This window comes from Vombatus ursinus, unplaced genomic scaffold (assembly GCF_900497805.2).
Source record: "Vombatus ursinus unplaced genomic scaffold, bare-nosed wombat genome assembly UNPS02009205.1, whole genome shotgun sequence".
Taxonomy (NCBI): Eukaryota; Metazoa; Chordata; class Mammalia; order Diprotodontia; family Vombatidae; genus Vombatus; species Vombatus ursinus.
In genome coordinates, this window is record NW_020948983.1 from 62,616,384 (window position 1) to 62,632,872 (window position 16,489).

At 37.9% G+C, this 16,489-nt stretch overlaps 1 protein-coding gene across 4 annotated transcripts in view; it reads left to right on the plus strand.

Moving 5' to 3' along the window:
- Window positions 1-16,489, plus strand: part of THSD4 (thrombospondin type 1 domain containing 4) — an 865,877-nt gene that overhangs the window by 149,581 nt on the left and 699,807 nt on the right. For all 4 annotated transcript variants that reach the window (XM_027852227.1, XM_027852225.1, XM_027852228.1 and 1 more), the window contains one exon: window positions 6,304-6,743. In XM_027852227.1, coding sequence (XP_027708028.1) covers window positions 6,304-6,743 — 440 coding nt within the window. The remainder of the gene's footprint in view (window positions 1-6,303; window positions 6,744-16,489) is intronic.

Here is a 16,489-nt window from a genome sequence, read left to right on the forward strand (position 1 = left end):
ATCTATCTATCTATCTATCTATCTATCTATCTATCTATCTATCTATCCATCTACCTATCTAGTGTGTACATAGTTATTTGCATGTTGTGGCCTTCTTTAGAATGAGAATGTGAGTTTTTTGAGGTAATGGACTGTTTTTGCCTTTTTATTTTTTGCATTCACAGGGCTTAGCACAGTGCCTGGTGCATAGTAAGCACTTGAATGTTTGTTGACCTTTCTTAAAAATACTTAAAGGAGATGATGTATCTATCTGTATAGTCATGGGAATTCAGTATGCTGGTGACTTCTCCACAGAAGAAACAGTACAGCAGCAGATGATGGGAAGGCATCTTTGGATAGCATCAAACCATTCCTCACATTCATACTAAATGTGTGGGGCAGATGGAGAAACAATTTAACATCAAAAAGGTCAATGGCTTTGACGTTCCTAGAGCAGAAGCACTTTGAACTAGGCAGGAAGCCACAAGTTCAAGAATTTGGAGGATTAGACTTGTAGAATTGTAGACTAATTCACTTTATTAACTTAATCAACTAATTAGAAATGATACAGTGCCCACTAGGAAGGAATGGTGGAGATTTGAATACTCTGGTTTGATGAATTAACATTGGAAACCTTCATTGTCACATTAGACCATCTATGCCACTGAAGTTTCTTTGGAAATTCAAGAAATTGGACACTGATGGAGTGAAAGGCCTCAATTATGAAGGCTAAGCCGTGGGGATGTCCATACAGAATGACAGTGGATAAAGTGCCACATTAATAAATTACAAAAAAAAAAAAAGTAAAGAGACTGGTCACAAACTAAATGAACACATTGAAAACATTCTGGTACACATCTGGTCTCCTGGTTAACTAATTCATTACAGGCTATAATGAAAAGCATATTGGTCTGAAGAAAGAGGAAACCTGAGTTCTAGTCCCAGTTCCAGAATTGGCTAGTAGAATATGAAGGAAAAATAAAGGAATATAAAAGGAAAACAACACACATAAGGAAAAAGTTCTTGGGACGGTGAGTGGTGCCATGGGGGAGAAGGTACCTTGAGTTGATACACTCTGTCCAGGAGTCTGTTTCATTATATCTGCAGCACCTAGCACACAGTATTCAAATACATCAAAGATCTGTGATTTTATCAATTATTGAAATTCCTGATGTGGGGGCACCACCTCTGCTAACAGAGAACTGGGCTCTGACTAGTAGATAAAATTTTAAGCAGTTTATTTCCAAGACTATGGAAAGAATATTGGCTCTGGAGTCAGAGAACCTAGGTTCAAATCATACCCCTGAAGTTTATTACCTGTTTTATCTTAGGCAAGTCACTTAGCCATCCTGTGCCTCAGTTTCTTTATCTGTAAAATGAGGGAGTTGGACAAGACAGTGTCTAAAGTCCTTTCTAGCTCTGAATTTCAGTTCCTATTGCCTTATAAAAGGAGAAACCGCTAGATTAACATATTGAAACCTTTATCTTTGATATAACAGATTTTGGGGACATCTCTCTGCTAATAATTTCTTCAGCCTTTACCATCACTCACATAAGGATTTTTCTCACAGCTTTCAAAGTGCCTTTAGACTTTAACATAGAACAAGTTTATTTTTAGCCTTTTTAGCAGGCTTCTTAAACTTTTTCCACCCACAACCCCCTTTCCTATTTTGGCAGTGTTAGCTGGTGTTGTGTGGCCTGACAGCATATACAGTGCAAAATGCGTATGCTGTGTGTTAAGAACTAAAGCTGCAATGAAGTTGCGTGTTGCAACATGGGCAAGCACTGCCAGAAACACTTTGGATTCATTATACGTTTGATTTTGAATTAATTTTGGTTGTTGAGCATTCAGAAACCTTTTACTGTTGCCAAATTTTTTGCAACGCCATATGGGGTTGTGACCCACAGTTTAAGAAGCACTGATTAGAGTACTAAAAACCACAAAAGAATTTACATTATAGTAAACACTATGTAAATGTTGGTTTTTTTTTGTATTTTACCTCTGCTCCTGACAAACAATAATTATAGTCCCTCCTGCTGAGCTCCATTTCTCTCACAGTGTCAACAAATTCATTGTACCAATTAATAAAGTTTCTGCCTCATTGACTGCTGTTGCGCATCCCCAGTCTTACTAGGTGTGATTCTTGCCTTCTTTCCTCTGGTTTCTTAGCCATGGAGTTGTCCACTCCGGAGATACTTTAGTCTTTGGTAGGTCTGTACAGATTTGGCCATCGGTAGTAACTTATTTGTTTCCAGTGGTCCCCATCAGTGTAGCACCAGCTTTCTGTTCAGCTCCATCATCCCCATCTATGTTTGGCCTCACTCTTACCTTCTCTTAGTAGGGGCACTTGATTTTGTACTAGGCTTCCAATTTCTGTCAGGTGGTGCTTCAAACTACATACCTCCTTTGTGGTTACCAGCTGGGCGATTCTGGTGTGTGTGCTAATGGGCTTTCCATTGTTGCTGTATAACACATGCCCTTCTCTCTAGCCTACAGATTTGCCAACAGGTGGTATAAATGAAGTAATATGATGAAACTGAAACCAAGGTAGAACTATTCTAGGTGGTATATTTCTGTGTGTAAGGATGTCTAAACCCCGGAAAGCAGTCTATATCATATGTTTTGTTTTTCCTATTTCAGTTAAATTACCATGGAAAACATTTAAAATAAAGGTTTTTTTGAGTGTGAAATGCCATTTATTTCAATTTTTTCTTCTCCTTTTTACTCTGTAGCAGTCTCAGCATAACAAGGATGTTGTTCTTCATGTCTAAAAATGTTACTATTGTTTTTGTTTAGTTGATTAGTCATATCGGACACGTGATGACTCAGTTTGGGGTTTTCTTGGCAAAGATACTAGAGTAGTTTGCCATTTCCTTCTCTAGCTCATTTTACAAATGAGGAAATTGAGGCAAACAGAGTTAAATGGCTCATCCAGGATCACACGGCTAGCAAGTGACTGAGGCTGGATTTGATATCAGGTCCTCCTGATTCTAGGCCTAGCACTCTATCCACTGCACCACCTGCCCTTAAAAAATGTTGCCATTGACCTACTAACAGGAGGGCATATGCATTGAGTTAGGCTTACTGTCCCCTATACTTTTAACTTATCTGAATGTGACCACACAGCACATTGTCAAGATGAGTGTTCTGGGTGAGGGGATTTAGTCTATAGCTGTAGAATGATAAAAAAAAATCATACATTAGGTTGATGTAGTGCTTTACAGTTTTAAAAAATCTTTTCCCATACTTTTTTTCCTTCAACTTATCCTTAGGACAGCTTTGTTCAATAGTCAGAGAAGATATTATATCCATTGACAGATGAGGAAATATAGATTCACAAAAGTTATATGATTCACTCAAGGTCACACAGCTAAGAAATGGTAGGGCTAATACTAGATTCTGATTCCTAGACCAAAGTTATTCACAAAGCTAATTAGCTCACATAAGAATTCAATCAACCAACAAGCATTTTATTAAGCTCTTATTATGTGCCAGGCACTGTGCTAAACCCTGCAGATACATCAAAAGACAAAAAGTGTCCCTGCCTTTGAGGAGCTCACATTCTAATGCAACACCATAAAAATAATTATGTATACATGAGATCTATACAGTATAAATAGCAGTTAATCACAGAGAGAAAGCACTGGGAGTTTCCATAAACTTGACAATTTTTTAATCCATTAAACTGATTCAACCACAGATACAAAGAGAGAACATCAGGAAGGTGGAAAAGAAGTATAGAATTAGATTTTTTAAAAAATGACCAACGAGGCAATTTTTTTTTATATTTCTTTAGTATGAGAAATTTTAGTTCAAGAGGTGAAGCAATGGATAGAGTTCTAGTTTCTGAGTTAGAAAGACCTGAAGTAGATCTCTGATCCCAGAGCAAATGATTTAACTTTTCAGCCTCAGTTTCATCACCTATGAAATGAGGACATTACATGGTTATTTTGAGGCTCAAATGAAATAATATATCTAAAATATTTTGCAAATCTTAATATTATGTAAATGCATGCTGCTACAATCACCACCACCACTACTACCACTATTATTATTACTACTACTACAACTACTACTACTACTACTACAACTAGTACTACTATGACAATGACAACTACTACTGTTGCTACTGAATGAGATATGTCAAACAAAGAATGTGTCCAGTAGTAGTAGTAGTAGGGCCTGTTTCATTCTATCTGCAATATCTAACACGTAGTAATCAAATATATCAAAGATCTGTGGTTTCATCAATTTTGGGAATTCTTGGTGTGGGGATACCACCCCTCCTAACAGAGAATTAGACTCTAACTAGTAGATAAATTTAAACAGTTTATTTCTAAGACTAGAGAAGGAACATTGGCTTTTCATAGCACTACTGCATCTCAGTAACTTTTTCCTGTGTATGCCATGTTACTTTTAGAAAGTAAGCTCTGTGAAGGCACAGTCTATCTTTGCTTTTATATTTGCATACCTAGTATTTAGCATAGTGCCTAGGCATAATATATGCCCAACAAATGCTTTTTTATTCATTCATTGATGCATTCATTCTTAAAATGATTGACTAGGATGGGTATGGGAGAGAGATTGGACTTGTTCTTCTTGACCCCAGAAAATAGAATTAGGAGTAGTAAGAAATTTGATGTAAAGAAAGCCGCCCTATCGATTAGAACTATCCCTAAGGTAGAATGGATGGGTTCCCCAATTACTGGGGCTGTTCCAAAATAGGCTCAATGACCATGTAACACTTATTTTCTAAAAGTGATTCTTTTTCTTTCTCTTTTCACATGTAGTGCTTGGCTTAGATGGCATCTAAGGTACCTTGTAACCCTAAGATTATGTGACTAATTAATTACATGACTAGCTTTCTGGAAGTCCCCTAGAGTGCTGCTAGGCTTTCTGAGCCATCCTACCTCTTAGTCACTTTCTTTGTCTTAATTTACTTAATATGATATACAAATCTTGCCTATTGGCCACAATTCTACCCATGGAATGTAATTGAAAGGAGGTAGTCTTTTAACACTGACTTTAGGTGGAGACTCAGTGTCTCTCAGAGAAAATCTTAGACTGGGCTCCAAGAAACCTCAGTTCAAGGCTTGGCTCCATCCCTTATTTGTTTTGTGATCTGGAGTCATCATTTCTTCTCAGCTTTATTTATTATTATTGTTATTTTAATGTGCAAAATAGGGATTATAATCCCCATGCTCTCTTATTGCTGGGAGGATAAATCCAGTTAAACAGTTCAACTCAAGGACAACCAAAGAGTAACTAGGAGCAAGCTTTCAACTCCTGAGTAAAGTAATGCTCTGTAAATTCACGGAAGTGGGTTAATGAAGTGAGTCTTTTAAAACTCTGCTTGTTAACAGAAAAGTAAAATTTCGACCCTTGGTCCTATTTGAACCTAGTTCAGAGATGTATTCGTAACACCTCACCTTTATTTAGGTAATAATAATGGTGATGGCTAGCATTTATATAACATTTTAAGGTTTGCACTATGTTATACATATATATGTATATATATATACACACACATATACATATACATACACATATACATATATGTATATGTGTGTATATATATAATATATAAATATATATATATATACATATATAATCGGATCCCCACAACAAACTTGTGAGATAGGTGATATTATTACAGACGAAAAACTGAGGCCATAAAAGTTTAAGTGGCTTGCCCAGGGTCACACATCAGGAACTTGTGTCTAACTTAAAATTTGGACTCAGGTCTTCCTAACTTTGAGGTTTGCAAAGTACTTCTTCCCCAACAACCCTAGGAGGAAGGCAATGGAAATACTAGGATCTCTTTGTACAGAAAAGGAAATTGAGGTTGGGGAGGAAAAATTGACTTACCTATAGATACATAACTGGATTTAAATATTTTTATTCCAAATATAGTCCTTAGTTCATTACATTGTTACCTCAAACATGAATATATACAGATGGACCAGTCTGCACAATGCAATTCTGGTTTCCCATGGCTTTGAAATAGAACTTTGATACTCTCACCCTCCCTTCATAGAATTGAAAGGTCTAGTAGTATGATACTGCAGATACTTTCAGACTTTTGTGATGTATCGATCAGTTTTGCTGATGTTTTTCCTCTTTTTGCTGTTCTTTAAAAATATTATTTGTTATGTAGGGAGGTGGGAAGGGAAGGAAAAAGAACACTGGGGAAACTTTTGGCAATGTAAAAATTTTTTAAAAAATCAATTAAAATATAAGACTTTTAAGAAAGCAAAAAGACATTGGATTTCTCTTTTAATGATTAGATATACTTATCCTAACTTATTCATCTTTCTTTTTAGGTTCCTCAGAGGATAGAAGAGTCTACTAATGCTTCAGAAGATAGTAATGAGGGCATCCCAGGAGTGTGGGGTGCGTGGGGTCCTTGGTCAGCTTGTTCAAGGACATGCAGTGGTGGTGTGATGGAGCAGACACGACCTTGTCTTCCTAGCACTTACCGCATGAGAGGTTACCATAGGCCTGGAGCTCCATTCCCAGCTTCGGAAAGGGCCCTCTCTTACCATTGGGCACACCTCCGTGAAGATTCAGGAAGTCCATACTCTAGCCATGTCATCTCTGCCATCCGCAACTCTGTGCCCCTCCATAGAACCCAGGATCAGAGAGCAGGACTGCAGTCCACTGACACTTTTGGGGACCGGAATGATAGCCATCTAAACCAAGGGATCTTGAGGGGCAGCCGGCATTCTCACTCTCGAGGGAGGGAACCAAAATCAGAAAGAAGGTACTGTACCTGCATACTCTATCCCTAAGCTAATCCTCACTTGCCAATATATTAATAATTAATATCTTGATAACACAATGCTAATAACTAATAATAACTAATATTTCTTTGTGTAATAGTATTTTTGTGGTTCCAGACCTGTGTTTTCATTGATGTGGAGAGACATTCTCTCTATCAGTGCAAGTCATAGTTTGCAATTTATAGTTTGAGAGGGTTTCCTGAGGCACTCAGAGGTGAAGAGACTTGTCCAGGGTCATGCAACTATTGTTTCAGAAATAGGAGGGCTTCAAACCAGGTCTGACTCTAAGACTTGATTATTAGCCACTACTCCATGCCTCCTCTCAATCATCCAACATTCAACAGGCATTTTTAAGAACTGTGCTTAGTGTTGGGGCTGCCGAAGAAACAAATGAAATCGTTTCTGTCCTCAAGAAACTTATATTCTATTGGGGGAAACAGTGTGTATGGGGAGGATGCCCTAGCAGTTGGTGGGATCAGGAAAGGTCTCCTATAGAAGATGGCACTTTAGCTGAGCTTTGAAGGAAGCTACAGATTCTTAGAGGTAAAGGTAAAGAGAAAGGATATTTCAGGAATGAGGGAGGGAGGAGGTATCCAGCCTATGCAAAGAAACAGCATGGGAGATAGAATGCTAGGTGTGAAGAATAACAAATAGGCCAATTTTTCTGGACCATAGAGTGCCTAACAGACAGTGTTATAATTGAAATTAAGGTAAACTGAGGCACAAAATTCTGAACAGATTCAATTTATTGGTAATTACTAGCTTTACCAATAAATTGATCATGTTTGAAACTTTGTGCCTCAGTTTACCTTAATTTCAGTCATGACAGGAGTAATGTATGATATAAAAGTAGACTGGTATCAGATCATAAAAGGCTTTAAATTCCAGACAGAGGAATTTGTATTTGATGCTAGAAGTAATAGGGAGCCAAGGGCACTTTGGAAGCAGAAGAGTAACATGGTCATACCAATGCTGTAGGAATATTGCTGTGGCAGCTGTGTGGTGTATGGATTAGAAAAGGAAAACATTAGAGAATGGGAGACCAATTAGGAGTCTATTGCAGTGGTCCAGGTGAGAGATGATAAGGGCCTGGATTACTGTAGGGAACTTATAAGTGAGAGAAGTAGACAGATGTAAGCGATATTGTGGAAGTAGGATTGGGAAACTTGTCTATATAGCCTTTGACACTGGGATCACCCTCACTTCGACCTTCTCTTTTCTCTAGATTTTTGTGACACCACCATGCCCTGGTTTTCCTACTGCCTATCTAAACACTCTTCAGTTCTGTTTGCTGCATTTTTATCCAAGTCATCTCCACTAACCATGGGTATCTCACAGGACTATGTCCACAACCTTCTTTTCTTCTCCATCTATACTATTTCACTTGTTGATCTCTTTACTCCTAGGATTCAATTAGCATCTCAAAGCTGATGATTCTCAATTTCCTGCTCTGATCTAACAGCTGACCTTCAGTCTTGTTATCTCTAGCTGCCTACTGGACATCTTCAACTGGATAGTTGAAGGCTTCTAGTGCCACAGTGGATAGAGTGCTGGGCCTGGAGTCAGGAAGATCTGAGTTCAAATCCAGTTTCAGACATTTACTAACTGTGTGACCCTGGGCAAGTCACTCAACCCCTCAGTTTTTTAATCTATAAAATGGAGTTAATAATAGCACCTACCTCCCAGGGTTGTCTTGAGGATCAAATGAGATAATAATTGTAAAGTGCTTAGTACATTCCTGGCACATAGTAAGTGCTATAAAGTGTTAGCTATTATTATTATTTCCCCCCTTCCCAAACTCTCCTCTCGTCCTGACTTTTCTATTATTGTTGAGGGTGCCACTATCCTCCCAGTGTCCCAGGCTCACAGCCTAGGCAGCATCCTTGACTCCTCATTCTCTCTCACTCCATATCCAATTTCTTGTCAAGGTGTGTTGATTTTACCATTGCATAATGTCTCACATATGCCTCTTTCTTTCCTCTGACATCAACACCACCCTGACACCAACACCTCATGCCTGGACTATGCAGTAGCCTGTTGATTGCTTTCCCTACCACAAGATTCTCTACTCCGGTCCATTCTCCACTGAGCTGTCAAAGTGATCATCTTAAAGTGAAGATCTGACCAGGCCCCCTTCCACCCACCCAACCTAATGGTTGCCTATCACCTCCAGGATCCAATATAAAATCCTTTGTTTGGTGGTCAAGGCTCTTTATAACTTATCCCCACCCCCCTAATCTGCTCCCTGCCCTCAGCCTTTCCAGTCATCTTACACTTCCACATGTATTCTGCAATACAGTGACACTGGCCTCCTTTGTTTCCTGAGTAAGACATCTGTCAACCCTGGCCATTTTCACTGACCATCTCTCATTCCTGGAATGCTCTCCCTCTTTAGCTCTGACTCCTGGCTTCCCTGGCTTGCTTGAAGTCCCAGTGAAAATGCCACTTTCTAAGGAAGCTTTTCTTTCTCTCTTTCTTTCTTTCTTTCTTTCTTTCTTTCTTTCTTTCTTTCTTTCTTTCTTTCTTTCTTTCTTTCTTTCTTTCTTTCTTTCTTTCTTTTTTGGCTAGGCAGTGGGGTTAAGCGACTTGCCCAGGGTCACACAGCTAGTGAGTGCTATGTGTCTGAGTCCGGGTTTGAACTCAGGTCCTCCTAAATCCAGGGTCAGTACTTTATCCACTGTGCCACCTAGCTGCCCCTAAGGAAGCCTTTCTTGATCCCCATTAATTTTAGTGACTTCCCACTGTTGAGTGTTTGAGATTTATCCAGTATATAGCTTGTTTCTACATAGTTGTTTGCATGTTATCTCCCCCATTAGACTGTGACCTTCTTGGGAGTAGGCACTGTCTTTTGCCTTTCTATCACCAGCACTTAGCACGGTGCCTAACACATAGTAACCCCTTAATAAGTGTTTATTGACTGACTTGGCAACAAACTGGCTATGAAGGGGTGGTGGTGGTGATGGTGAGAGAGAGGATGAATAATTTAGAATGATCCAGTGATTGGTACCTGAGTGACTAGAAGCGTGGTGATGCGCTTTACAGAAATATGAACATTCAGAAGAGGGAAGAGTTTTGGGGAAAAGGTAGTGAGTTTGGCTTTGCACAGGTTGAGTTTAACATACCTATAAACACCATTTGGAAATATCTAGTCGGCACTTAGTGACGTGGGATTGGATCTTGGGAGAGAGAAGGCGTGACTATATGGATCTGGGAGGCATCTGTATAGAGATAATTGAATCCATGGGAACTGCTGAGCTCACTAAGAAAGAGAGTGTAGAGGGAGATTACACATGATTAGTGGTTAGTACTGTATCTCCTCAGTGAAGAGTGTGCCAAGTTCTTATTATTCCCAAATGGCTTGATCAGACTTCAGGGATATCTTGGATCTTTTACCTGTTCTGCTGGCTATAAGCCTCAGTATGGAGGGTTTTGAACCCCAGGGTTGGGGTAATGGAGGTTGATCTGTAGCTTGGATTTGTAAATTGTGCCTTAATACTTCTCTTTTCATCTTTTGATTTATCCTCATGGTCATCGAAAATGTTACCGCCAACCCCACCCAAGTCTTTTGTTCTAAATAATTTTCAAAGTCAGACAAATTTTTCTTTGTTAGGACTTGAGAAAAAGTTTCTAGAGGCAGTAGGTCTTTTCTTTCCCTGCCTATTTAAATCCCAAGAGTAGGTTATGTTTTGGGCCACTAGATGAATGTCTTGTATTAGCCATTCCTCCCCAACAACTACATGTTAAACATTTCTCATGTCTGTGGCACTGTGGTACAGTGAGTGGAGAGCTCACCTTGGAGGGAAGTGCTGCCACTGAAACATAGTGTCAGTGTGACTTTGGACAAGTCACTTAACTTTACAATACCTCAGGCCACTTTCAAGACTATAAATTGTAGAGAAGTTGCTAATATACATTGGTAGAGGCAGTTCTTCATCAAAAGCTTACTAGTCCAAGAAATAATAGATCTGGTAAAAAAAAATGCCTCAATGCCATCTTGGGGAGGGAGGTGGGGAGGAGGGGTAGAAAATTTAAAACTCAAAAGCTTATGGAAGTGAATGTTGAAAACTAAAAATAATTAATTTTTTTAAAAAAATGCCCAAGGCATTTTATCAGAAAGTCAAACATGAACCAGTCACTGCCACTAAATTATTTTTTACTAAGTGGACACCAGGGAGAGGATTCTTTTTTCTTTTTCTTTTTTTTATTTAGTATTTTATTTTTCCCCCGTTACATGTAAAAACAATTTTTTGCATTCATTTTTAAAACTTTGAGTTCTAAATTCTCTCCTTTCCTCCTTCCTCCCCATTGAGAAGGCAAACAATTCAATACAGGTTATACATGTGTAGTCTTGCAAAACATCGAGGATGCTTTTTTAAGTATGGGTTGGACCTAGGTAGACAATGAAGTCCCTTCTAAGTCTGCAATTCTCTGATCATATGATTCAGTGAAGAGGTCTGCTGCAGTTTGCTTCTGATAATTATCATTAGCATTGGGAAATTCCTATGTATTCAATATATAGGTTAGATTTTTCTTCTAGATTAAAGTTGTGGAATTAGCAAGTATTTATGAGTACCCAATAATAATTTAAGAGCAGCTAGGTGGTAGTGCTAGGCTTAGAATCAGTAAGACCTAAATTGCATTGGAGAGGGGATTATACTTCAATCTATCTAGTCTGTACATGCAGCTCTCAAAGTGAATTTTCTGGAAAAAAAAAAAAAAAGAAGAGTGATCTTTCTTTGCTATCTAAAAAACTCCCATAGTCCTCTCCCCTCCCCACCATTACCTCCAGGATCTAATAGAAAATCCTTTGTTTGATTTTTAAAGCCTTTTATAATCTGGATCCTTCTTTACTCCCATCTTCATACTCTATAATTTAATGATATAGGCCTTCCTGTTGTTCCTTGTATCTTCCAATCTTCCCTCTATCTTCCAATTCTATGCTTTTTTTTTCACTGGTATCCTCCATGCCTGGAATATCCTTGCTCCTTACTTCTGCCTCCTGCCTTCCCTGGCTTCTTTCAGGTCTCAGCAAAAGTCTCACCTTCTGTAAGAAGCCTTTATTGGTACCCCTTAATAGTAGTGCCTTTACTCTGAGATTAAATTTAATTTATCCTTTTCTTTATTAATTTATTTGATTAATTAACAATCACTTCCATAAGCTTTTGAGTTTTAAATTTTTCTCCCCTCCCTCTCTCACTCCCTCCCCAAGATGGCAAGCAATCTGATATAAGCTCTACATATACATTCCCGTTAAACATATTTTCACATTGGTGATGTTTGTAAGGAAGAATGAGAACCAATAGAACCAGAAAGAGGAAACAAAACAAAACAGAAGAAAAAAAATAACAAATAGTATGCTTTGATCTGCATTCAAACTCCATAGTTCTTTCTTTGGATGTGGATAGCATTTTCCATCATGAGACCTTTGGAGATGTCTTACCCCTTCTCAGCAATGCAAAGATCTAAGTCTATCAACGTTAGTCATCGCATAACGTGGCTGTTACTGTGTACAACATTCTCCTGGTTCTGCTCACTTCACTCAGCATCAGTCCATACAAGTCTTTCCAGGTTTTTCTGAAGTCTGCCTGTTCATCATAATTTATCCTTTATCTATATTATTTGTACATATTTGTTTGCATGTTGTTCTCCCCCCTGCCACCTGCCGGCATTAGAACATGAGCTCCCTGAGGGTAGAGACTGTCCCTGCCCCATTCTTTGGTATCTCTAGCACACAGTGCCCAGCACATAGTAATCATTCAATAAATGCTTGCTGACTAAATAAATGTTATTTGACTCAGTGGTCTGCTCTATTTTCCTCTGGTCAGTCCCAGAGACTGTGGTGTGAGATGAGACCAAGGTGAGGATGAGGATCAGAACCAAATCACTTTATACAGAAGAACTGTATAGGGAAGAGACTCTGGACCTCATCCTGCTCCCCACAGACCTTTCTTTTTGCCATTTGCTCCCTACTTTCTTGCCAGTAGAGATTTTTTTTTCTTGATTCAGTAATGGGAGTTACTATTCACTCTGAAATTGCAGGTTTTTAATCATCCTTTTCCACTTTGACAGCACCAGCTGAAACAATCCAAATATTAGTGTGGGGGCTTGTATAACTTTCCTTGATTTTCTAGGCTGATGAAGATAGCATTTGCTTATATTTATCACTCACTAGGAACATGCAGAGCATATGTGACCCAAAAGAGAATATCAGCATGCTCTTTGGACGGTTGCCTATTTAACTCCCAGGTTTAAGTTAGAAGCTTGGGGTGAAGGCTGTTAGATGATCTAATTAAATGCCTTACATTTTGGAGAATTGGAACTATTTACTTTAAAAATAAAGGAAATTCATTACACCAATATTTTTGGGTGCCTATTAGCAGGTAGGTGCTACAGTTGATATAAAGATTATAAGATGTAGTTCATGTTTTCAAGAATATTAAAATTGATAAGGAGAGACTTTCAGTACACAGATAAATACAGTACAAGGTAGTATGAGATAATTATCTTAAGAGAAGTATAAAGTGCTTGCTCAGGGTTCACAGGAAAGGATAGTCACCTTTAGCTAGGTGATCAGGTAAGGAGGAGATTGAATTTGAGCTGGGTTTTGAGGGATAGGTAGGATTTTGACAGAATGAGGGGATCACAAGGCTGAAAAGTATGGTACAAATTCTTAAAATTACTAGCCCCTAAAATTATTGTGGATTTGTTGTGATTAGCTCCTTCAAACTGGGAAATCTGTTAGGTGTCTAACACCATGCTAGGTATTTTGCATAGCACAAAAAGAATGCAAGACATAGTTTTTACTTTCAAGGAGCTCCCAGTTCTCTTGTGGAAAAGTGAAAAAGACACAAGGCAAAGAAGCCAGCAACATATGTCAGAGTACTCATCCATGTTACTGTTGAATACAATAGGAAGGAAAGAATTTATTATTTTTTTTTACTTAAGGACCATGTGCAAAGCACTGTGTAAGAACTTTAAAAAATATTCTCATTTGATCTTTACAGTAACCCTGGGAGGTAGATGTTATTATTATTCTCATTTTACAGTTGAGGAAACTGAGGCAGACAGGGGTTAAATGATTTGTGAAGGTTCACATAGCTAGTAAGTATCTAAGATGAGATTGAAATCAGGGCTTCCTAACTCCAGACCCAGTGCTCTATCCACTATACTACCTAGTTGTCTTATTAATTTCGATATGATTGAAAAATCAAGGTGACACATCGTGTATGTTAGAGAAATCAGGGCAAGTTTCCTAAAAGAAGCCAAACTTGAGTAGAACAGTGAAGAGTTAATAAAATTTCAATAGGTGAAGCAGAAATGGAATGAGCATTGAAAGCACAAAGAATAGTTAGGAGTCTACTTGAGGAAGCTTAGTGGCACCATGCATAGAGTGGTAGTTGATGAGTCAGGAAGATATGAGTTCAAATCATTTCTTGGATATTTACTAGCTGTGACCCTGACTTGACTCCTCAGCCTCAGTTTCCTCATCTCTGAAATGGAGATGATAATAGCACCTCCCTATTAGGGCTGCAGTGAGGTTCAAATGAGATAATATATGTAAAGTATATTAGAACTTTGAAGTGCTATATAATTGCTGGCTGTCATCATCATCATCATTGTTGTCGTCATCATCATCATTATTCCTTGTAAGTATGCATAAAAGAGGTCAACAGAAAGGGCTGGGAATGGAGACCTGCTGGGGTGTGGCAAGCAATTTGGAAAGGTGTCAGTTGTGTGTAATAGGAAGAAATCTAGAGAAGTTGTGAAGTGACTTAAAAAAGTGACTTCCATTTATACCAACCATATGGAATGTTATATTCACAATGTGCTTATAATTCTGCTTTTGAGAACACACCCAATACCAAGAGCTCTCTGGCTTTTTAAAGCAGAATTTGCAGTGGCACCATGGAGAGACCAGAAGTCTAAGCTCTAATCCCAGGCTACTTTAGAACTGTATTCCAAAGTTACCTTTCTGAAGCTTACAGACATTGAGCAGCTTAATATGTGTTAATTAAGCAGTAAGTCATAGGCAACTTATGACATACGATTTTAACATTTCATTTAATTATTTCAGCAGGCACCTTCCAACTATGCCATTGTTCAAACTAACAAATATTTATTGAATACCTGTTTTATCTCTAGTACTGAGCTAGACCTTATTCATAATATCTAATATTCAGGCTCTGCCCCCAGGAAAATTGCAATCTCTTTGCAGGGACAAAGCCTAGAAAGTATAACTATGAGGTAATAGGAGTGGTTACACCAGAATTATTTCTGAATGTGGCAGCATGCTACGGGGGAAGACGCATTGAATTTGGAGTCAAAGGGCTTGAGATTACATCCTGGCTCTGACATTTACCTCTGTTTGACCTTGGGTACATCACTTAGCCTGTTTAGGCTTCAGTTTCTTTATTTGTCAAATGAAGCCATTAGAAGGGATGATCTCGAAGGCCCCCTCCAGACTGACTCTGTGATGCCATGAGTATTCACCTTGGCAGGTTTAGACTTCCATTCCCCTGGCATTTTTCAAAATATTGTTGACGCCCTTCTTTCTCTGGCATCTGTGGGACATTGTTTTGAACGTACATAAACACAAAAGAATACTGCAAGTCCTTGTGTTTTGAGGGTGGAGTTGATTTTATTTTTGGAAATAGCCAAATGTCATCTGGAGTCAAGTTGAAGCTGAGTTTGGTGAATAAAAAATAGTTATATTTAGAGGTGAAGGGAAGTTAGAGGAGCTTAGGCCTCATGACCTTGATCTTGATAAAGTAGGTTGTCTGCTGAGAGTAAAAATGTTTATTTCATTGTCTATTAATACTTTTAATACAATTATGTATATTTTAAAATAGATTTTATTGATATTAAACATTTATTAAGGACCTATTATGTGTCAGGTTCTGTGCTAAGTGTTAGAGATACAAAAAGAGGCAAAAGACAGACCCTGCCCTCAAGGAGCTTACAATCTAATGGAGGATATAGTTTGTTTTTATATTTAACCTACATTTCCCCTGGATTTTTCACTTTCCAGTCTCCCAGAGATCTTATATTATTATATTATACTATAATTTATTGTTATAGTATGATAATATAACATATTATCATGCTATACCAATAAATGTTATAATATAATATACAATAATATATCATTATATTATAATGTTTATTGTTATATTGTAATAATATATCTCATTTTATAATATGATTTATTGTTATATTACCACAATACAATACACAATATAATATTATCTCTTTGTAATAAAGACTTTTTTTAAGAGAAAGAAAAAAAATTAGCAAAAAACAATAAACACATTGAAAAAATATGACATTATATTAAATGTTCCAGACCTGTGAACCCCCCACCTCTGTAAAGAAGCAGGGAAATGTGTCTTCTCAAAACTCATCGTTAGGGCCAAGTTTGTTCTTTATAATTTAGTGATTTTCAGAGTTGATGTTTTGTGACCATTGGTTTTTCCATTTACATTGTTGTAATAATTGTAAAACTATTTTTTGTACAAACAATAATAATTGAGCTAGATTCCATATGTTATCTCAGCACTCATTTACCCATATTGAGTCAGTCCATGGAGCCTATATTACCTAGATAGACCTCATTGGCCATCTGGTAACAACTACCAGATTATAGCCACGGTGTTTAGGAAGAACTAATTGACCTCTAAGTCAAGTGAAATCAACATACACTTAATAAACACTTATATGCCAAACATGA